Genomic DNA, 8,341 nt, shown 5'->3' on the forward strand with positions numbered 1-8,341 from the left:
AAATCTACCTCTAATTTTATTTTATTCATTGTTTATTTTTTTTCTCACTAAATATGCTATAATTTTTTCTTCCTCAATATGTCTCTCTCTCTCTCTCTCTCTCTCTCTCTCTCTCTCTCTCTCTCTCATACCCAACCATTGTAACCCCTCACTCTTCCTCTCATTTGGCACTAAACTTATCTCTCACTTCTTCTCGTATAGTTGTTGTTTGTTGACTCCTCGAGCCTCATCATGACCCTCCCTCTCTCTCTTCCTCTCATAACATTTAAGTTTACAAATCTAATTTCACTTATGGGCTACACTCAAGCTTTCCATCAAACTTTGAATTAGGCTTTTCCACTATTCACCATAATAATTTCAATTTGCTTGAAGCCTAAAGCATCTCTCTCTCTCTCTCTCTCTCTCTCTCTCTCACACACACACACACATGTTTGGCTACCTCAAATCTTTGCATTTTGTGATGGCGGTTGTTGATTGTTGTTAATGGGTTTGGCAAGTCATTAGAGACCTTGGAGGTTGGCAGTTTCCAATTGACAAGTTATTGGAGACCTTAGGCGTTTAATGATTACGTCAATGATTTTTGATGGAATTGACGGTTGACCATGGTTGTGTGAATTGTGACCTCAAATTTGTGTGGATTTGATGGAAGTCGTGGATTAACGCTAGTTGTGGATGAGAGAGAGAGAGAGAGAGAGAGAGAGAGAGAGAGAGAGAGAGAGAGAGAGAGAGAGAGAGAGAGAGAGAGAGAGAGAGAGTTATACTCATTTTATAATATGTTATTTCTTAACAACTCAACATTCAGTACCATAGAGCATAGATAGTTGTAAATAAATTAATAGGTATTCTATATTTACACAATACTCCTGATGCTTTTCTCCACTTCATCTACCCTACTTTTATTCTATGATTCAAGTCCTCTTCAATTTCTCAATCTTTGTAAATTATTGACCCAATCTCTCTCTTTAGTATCTCTTGGCCATCAAGTCTTATTGCCCATTCGTCTCTATTTTTACTTTTACCAAATTACATTCCATGTACTCTATTTTAGTCCCATTTAAATGAAAGTCTTTAGATTCTAGGGCGTCTTGCCAAATTTCTAATTTGGCATTCACTCCACTTCTAATTTTATTCACAAAATCTATATTATCTGCAAAAAGCATACACCAAGAGACTTTTTTGAATTGATTCAGTAAGCTCATCCATCACTAGTGTAAAGAAATATGGGTTTTAATACTAATCCTTAATGCAAACTTATATAGTGAAAGGAAATTGATTCTTTACTTGTCCTCACACTAGTAGTTACAACTTCGTCATACTTATCCCTTAATTAACTTAATATGCTTTAGGGAACTCATTTTTTCTTTCTAAACCGACAACATCTCTAAAGACCCTATCTTATGCTTTCGATCAATGAAAAGAGTCTTGCAATTAGTAGAATAATAGGTAGCACACCGATAAATTTCAAAAGCAAGTTTTAAAGAGCTATCACAACAAAGTCTCCAATGTGATAAGATTTTGCGTCAAACTTTTCAAGGAATTATATTTTAGTTGCAACATTCACCAAAGTATTGCGATGAAATTATTGTTTGATAAGTTATTATTTCAAACTAGTTGTGATAGTAGATATAAACAATAACTAATTAAATGTTATTGTAACAAAATTCTCATTGTGATAATTGTGGTGGGCCTTTTTGAGATTGTGAGCTGGGCTGCCTCTTGTCGTACTACGATGCAAAGGTTCTGAGTAGGAGAGTCAGGACTAGTCCAATTGCAACTCACCTCAGACAAGCTTGTGTACAAACTAAAGCCCTTTATTGAAACTTCGATCATGTGCCTATCGCAGATGAGACTGTTACACAAGAGTTATGACAGACAAATACAATATGACAACAATAAAAGAAATATACTTGCTGTTAGACAGAATAAGTAAAGATTTCTCAATTAAAATAAAGAAAGAGAATGGCACAACACCAATAAATACATTACAAATGAAATGGTAGAGGCAAAAGAGAAATAATACTAGTACTTAATCAATAAAAGCAAGGAAGGAATGGCTAGTATGCCGTGCTCAATTGCATTACATGACTATGACCAAGGAGGGAACCACTCCCTCAATGTGAATAACCTCTCAGGAAGATCCTATTATAGAAATTACCTACTTTGAGAGAACGGGCCTAAATGACTTATGCTTAGAAAATCCTTAATCCTTAACAGAGGATCGGCTTTTAGAGGAAGAGAAAGGGTTAGCCTATTAGTGCATGTCTGCCATTCTATTCTCTCTTTGTTTTTTCTTCCCAAATTTCTTTCTTTTTTTTTTTTCTTTTTTCTTTTTCTTTTTTCTTTTTGTTTTGTTACTCTACTTTTCCCACTCTTTTCTTTCTAGCTCTTACTCATGTGTTATAGTCGTGATTATTGTTGTTGTTGTTGTGAATCTCTCATTATGATTGTTGTTGTGTTGATGATCTCACTGTGCACGGCGGAGGTTCCTTATATACTGCCTACTGTGACTAGTTTTTTTACCATTTTACCCTTTAACCACTTTTGTCTAGATGTGGATGTCTTCCAAATCACTCACTGGTTTATCAGCTGCCTAGCCACCAATACTTACCTGTGCTAGCTGTGCCACTCTCCATTACCAGACAAAGAAAACTATTTTATTTGTTTGTTCACCATGGAATTCCTATCTGCAACAGTATGGGCATTCTCTCTTACTATCCCTCATAGCATGCACCTACTAGTTCCAACTCATATTTTCCTCTTTTAAGTGGTATGTCATCTTAGCAAGACATTTTCCTCAAAAGAGTTTGAGCGGGAACCCTAGAATAGGCTCCCCCCCTTCTCCCCACCGCCAGACTATACCCTCACTTACCTCTGACCCATGACCCACCACTCCTGTATTGGCTGGGTACAGGTTGGTGGTGTTTCAGCCTTGCAAGTGCTCCACTTTTGTGTATGTCCAAAACTTGTTTGCTGCTCATGCTTTTGCCATGATCTGGAGGCTCATCTGTGCATTCTGCCACTCATCCTTGACCTTTTGTGGCGTGAATTATTTTATAATCTTCCATTCTTTATGGCTTGCTTCCTTCAAGGGCTGGGCCTTGCTTGATTGTGGGCTTTTCTCTCTTTAGCCCACTCTTTGCTCCTTCCGTAAACTTGATACCATTTTTGCCATACTACTCTATTATTCTTGCTATGGTGTTATTTGACCCGTGCTTGTTGAGCTTCTTTTGGGCCTGCTGCATGCTTTTCTTTCACTTGATTACAGTGACCAGCATTGTCATTGGGTCTACATTCATGCTACTTTGGTTTCCTTGACCCATTCCATTACTTACGGGCTTCCTTGGCCCATTTCTTCCTCCTTGGTAATCATCGACCCATTTTCTTTCCTTAGGTATCCTTGGCTCATTTTGACTCTACATTCCCATAGGCTTTTACTAACTTTTTTGGGTTTCTCTGGCCCAATTATTATATCATTTACCTTTGGGGTTCATGGGCTTTCCATCAACCCCTTACTCACTTATTTCATTACTTTGGACCTGCCTCGGCCCATTATTGTTATCATACTGCCCATGAGTTTACTACTTCTTTCTCTAGGCTCCTTTAGGCCCTTTTACTTCCTTCGACACCCATTTATCATTTTATGGGTCTTTGATCCATCATTCTTGCCATTCGGGTTTAATGATTTTTCTCTCAATTTACTAACTCTTTTCTGCCTATATTGTTGGGCTTCTTCCTGCTGTTGGGCTTCTTCCTGCTATTGGGCTCTTCCAAAATGAGCATCAACAATAATCCATTAATTCAAATTTTTGTGGCAATAAATATGAAAAATTAATTGAGTCCATATTATGAGAATAAACATGAACAATAATTTATACAAGGTTATTGCAACGGTATTTTCATTGTGATAAGTTCTATTTTATTTTTTTCTTCCTCTCCTAAATAATTATTATTTCTAATTTTGTTTTTCAATATATACACCATATTTAAAAAATTGCAGGCACAATGTTACAAAATGTAAAGTATTTTATCTAAGTTAAAAATGCTAATAGACATAATTTGTTGAGTTTATATCCAGCCACGTAAAATTAAAATGTGCAAAAAGAATTTTACCTTTGAGCTTCAAATAGTGCAATGCATCAATTACGAACCACCCAAATGGCCGTCACCCTATAAAAATGAACAAAATTAATTGACTATAATTAAAAAAAGAAAAAGAGAGAAACATTTGTAGAACATATTATTATTATTATTATTATTATTATTATTATTATTATACACACACATACAATATATATATATATATATATATTATATGTAGAGTGAAATTACTAATAATTAGTGAGGGATAGGTGAATGCAAAATAAATGCTGTATTCTTATTATATATGAATAATTAATATATGAAAATTATCTCATTTTATTAATTTTCAAGGTGTTTGTGTATGCATGTTACAATTTAAAAATTATGAATTTGACCCGAAAATAGAAAGACGTTGGATCTTATTGCCCATTAGTATCAAATATATATGTATATATATATATATATATTTGATATTTGATACTAATGGGCAATAAGATCCAAGAGATGTGCTACCCTTTTGTTTTTAAAATTTATTTTTACCAAAAAAGAAACAATATGGTGAATATTATTTGAGACAAAACGGTTTAGATTAACCTTTAAGAATAAAAATCTGGTTAAAAAGATAATTGAGCATTTTAAGTGTTTCCTTATTTCACTAGTACAAAAAATTAAGAACCCAAAAAGATATCTGAGGGTTGCATAAAAAAAAGGGCCGAGGAAATTTAGCAAAGTATAAAACTTATGTTGATTTGTTATACTGAGACATAAAAATAAATTAATCACGTAAGGAAAAAAAAAAGAAAGTAAAAACATTTTTCATGAGATTTCTCTGGGTATACTTAGTGTTTCAATACACTAACACAATAAAACAAAATTGAATTTTGAAGATGGGGTGGGGGGTATAGGGAAGAAAAGTATATATTAATTTTTGATTGCTTAGTGATCCCTTTATCTGTACAAATATACGTAGTCCTATACTTTCAAGCAGTTGAAACTTGACTAAATTATGGATCACAAGCAAGAATAAGAATAAAAAAATCTCTGTTTCACATCAATCACACAACTTCAACAGCTGTGCAACGCACATTAGGCAATTTCTCTAGCAAATCTACCGTGAGCATGGAAGCCCTAGGCTTTGGCAAAGGGTTAGAGTATCCCATTGACAAGTTTGGTGTGGATGTTGTCCGTTTACATGGACTAAGCCACTTCGCTTGCATGTACTTCTGCTTCCTCCATGGCCCTATGTGCATTTTCTTTTCCTTCATGCATTTCTTGGCAGCAGAACATAAGATCTTTATTAGGGTACTCAATCTTTCTACTTTTCCTACATATACTTCAGGAAGTCTTTGGACTAGCCGGTTGTAATCTTCGCTTGCTCTTGCCATCTCAAACTCAGCCTGGAAGTTCAACTCAATTATCACCCTCACCTCACCTTTCTTAGAACCAGAATTTTCTATGACATCCAAGAAGGTGTGCTCTCCTGCACCACATAGAAGCCTCACTTTTCACTTATAGAAATTGTCAAATTTTGAAGGAAGATCAGAAATGAACTGATTATCGTAAGTTGGTCACTAAAATCTAACACTGAAAGCCAAAGTTTTAATCTCTTTAAAAAAACTTACATCCTCAACACTAAAAGCCAAATTTGAAATATTTTGAAAAATAAAAATGAGATGAGAAAGGAAGTAATTATCGTGATCCAGTCACTAAAACCTACGTCCAAAATATTGAAAAACTAAAGGATTATATATCTTTTATAAAACTTACGCCCAATAGTTAAAACTAAAGGATTACATTAGGGGTGTCAATGTTCAACACAACCCGCGAACACGACACGAACTCGACACGGGTTTTTTCGGGTTAGGATTGGGCCTTAATGGGTTTAGGTCATAAACGAGTCGATTCGAAAGTGACACAATAAGAAATGGGTTATAAATGGGTCAACTCGCATAACCCACAATAGACACGTTTGACACGCAAATTTATTTGTATCAACCCGAAATGACTCACTTAATACAACCTGTTTAACTCATATAACAAATAAATATTTATTTTATTTTAGATTTGTCAAATACCTTTTATATCCAACATATATTTTAAATTTAAAAAAAAAAGTGAGTAATTACAAAAATTTACAAGGGATATAATAGGAAATTAAAACTTTACAGACCCTAGAACTACTAATACAAAATGGATGTTATATTTAATATTATGCAAGTTGAAATGGGTTGTATTACATTTGTGTCAACCTAACACGACTCATTTATTAAGCGTGTCAAATTGGTTAGGTCAGGTCAACTCGTCTTATTAACAGGTCGGGTTAGGATTAAAAGATCATGACACGATTATTAAATAAGTCGGGTTAGGGTTGAGCCATTTAGTCGAATATCTTTACCTCGACACAACACAAACTTGATACGCTAACTCGAATTGACACTCCTAGATTACATCTTTTATTCACTTGATTGATAACACGTTAAAATTAACTCCAAAGAAATTAAACCAAATATGGGTTATCTATGTTGACTACACATTAAAAGCTATTTACAGTTACGAGTCAAAAGTGGTTGCAGCTATCATATGATTAGGGCATAAATCTTGTGGGAATAAACAAAAGTTAAAAGAAAAGTAGGTAAGAAAATGATGGGGATATATAGTACTATTGCTTCTTTTTGTCATGATGAGGATTACTTATTTTAAGCATGCATTCAACTTTCTTTTTTATTTACCTGATGGAATATTTGGGGAGCTTCTCCATTTAGACTTGCAAATGGCAGTATTGTAACCGGCATTTTGCAGGCGGCCGGAAACTTCTCCCATCAGGCAATTCCGGCAGCTGCTTGCCAACGGTCTTCCACAAGCACAGACTGTATTTGCACTCCGTATCTCTTTTAGTGCTTCTTTTGTTGTACTTCTAATCCTTGATTCCAGAGAGGAAGTCCTTCGTAAGGTAGCCTATATATAATAGAGATAAGAAAGTAATTGATGAGCTCATTTGCTTGCATTAATGCACAAGTAAACGACAAACTAAAAATAATAAGACAATAGCTATCAAAAAAATTAATAAATAAATAAATAATAAGACAATATAGCCTATCACAAACCAGATCTATCAGAGAAGAATGTTTGTTCCTTTGAGCAAAGAGATCTATCAGGTTATAATTCCTTTAAGCAATGATTTCATTGATATGATTACTATACTCTATACGTACAATTCTTTTATCATATATTTATGAATCTAATTTTGGAAGATTGTAATCTGAGATTTCTTAGTGTGTGAGTCAAGATCTAATATTAGAGGTACCAAAACCATGATAGATCAAAGAAAAGTAGAAACAAAATAAACAAGAAAAAGATGAGCTTTGCTATCCAAACTCATTACATATTTCAATGGACCCCACAAACTAATATTAACTATATATAGAGTATAGTGAAATAGAAGAGTACTCTGTTTAAGTACCTCCAAAATCTGGTGCTGGTTTTCCCAATAACTCTTATCCTCCTCAACATTACCAATATTATCTTTCTCTTCAGCCTCATCAAAGTTTTCAATTTCTCCACACCCTTCCTCACTACTTATACTTCCCAGCAACCCTTCACCATCCTCCAAAAACCCGAAAACCATATCGGACAAACTCGCTGCTGGTTGTGTCGGAAAGTACTCAAATTCATGGCAATAAGTACCACACATCCAATCACGGCGATTCTCAGGAATTCTAGCAGCCATGATGGTAATGCTTCACAAATTTTTTTTTTTTTTTTTTTTTTTGTTGGGTCACCTAAAAATGGGCACAAATTAAATTGGTGTGAGTTGGCATGGAGCATGTTAGAGTGAGACACAGGGTTTTTATAGCACGAACTTTGGGACGGGACGCGGCGCACATGCTTGGTTGGTCTTGTTGCCTAGGTGGCGTGAGGTTATTGGGTGTTCTAAATCGGACTAGTAGTATTTTAATTTGGTGGCTCTTGGGCTTGTACAGCAAGGATCCACATCAGTCAGGTTTCGATAATTTCGATGCACCAAACCAATCTGGATGACTGGATGTGGATATGCTCGAATATTTCAGGGTTTTTTTTTTTTTTTTTTTTTTTTTTTTATTAACTCTATAAGTTATTAACCTCATAACCTGTGTTTCATATGGTTTTATTTTTAAATTATAGGGTAAAGTATAGTCGGGTTTTAGATTTTATTTTTTATTTTTAAAATTGACCAATTAATTCCCAAAAATGTTATTCATTTTCTCATTTTTCTAACAGTTAG

General features: G+C 34.5%; 1 protein-coding gene across 5 annotated transcripts; it reads right to left on the reverse strand.

Annotated features, from left to right (window-relative positions):
- Positions 1–1,568: 1,568 nt before the first annotated feature.
- LOC112006312 (uncharacterized) lies at positions 1,569–7,913 on the reverse strand. Of its 5 annotated transcripts, none has more exons than XM_024038598.2 (5): positions 7,541–7,913; positions 6,810–7,035; positions 5,193–5,560; positions 4,111–4,167; positions 1,569–1,834 (listed from the first exon to the last, which is right to left on the reverse strand). In XM_024038598.2, exons 1-4 carry the CDS (start codon positions 7,805–7,807, stop codon positions 4,141–4,143), a joined length of 888 nt encoding a protein of 295 aa, XP_023894366.1. In that variant the 5' UTR covers positions 7,808–7,913; the 3' UTR covers positions 1,569–1,834; positions 4,111–4,140. The 5 variants fall into 5 exon arrangements, with proteins under 5 accessions (XP_023894366.1, XP_023894365.1, XP_023894363.1 ...); XM_024038597.2 differs by having other exon boundaries at positions 1,569–1,849; XM_024038595.2 differs by having other exon boundaries at positions 1,569–1,849; positions 5,166–5,560.
- Positions 7,914–8,341: the final 428 nt, after the last annotated feature.

The sequence above is a fragment of the Quercus suber genome, unplaced genomic scaffold (genome assembly GCF_002906115.3).
Source record: "Quercus suber isolate HL8 unplaced genomic scaffold, Cork oak 2.0 scaffold_100, whole genome shotgun sequence".
NCBI classification, from domain to species: Eukaryota; Viridiplantae; Streptophyta; class Magnoliopsida; order Fagales; family Fagaceae; genus Quercus; species Quercus suber.

Excerpts from the sequence above, each read along its gene's own strand:
- LOC112006312 (XM_024038594.2), bottom strand. The coding sequence starts at position 7,807 with ATGGCTGCTAGAATTCCTGAGAATCGCCGTGATTGGATGTGTGGTACT. Across the intron at positions 7,036-7,540 it reads ACCAGCACCAGATTTTGGAG|GCTACCTTACGAAGGACTTC; the intron begins GTACTTAAACAG and ends TATTATATATAG. Across the intron at positions 5,561-6,809 it reads CTCCCCAAATATTCCATCAG|GAGAGCACACCTTCTTGGAT; the intron begins GTAAATAAAAAA and ends TATGTGGTGCAG.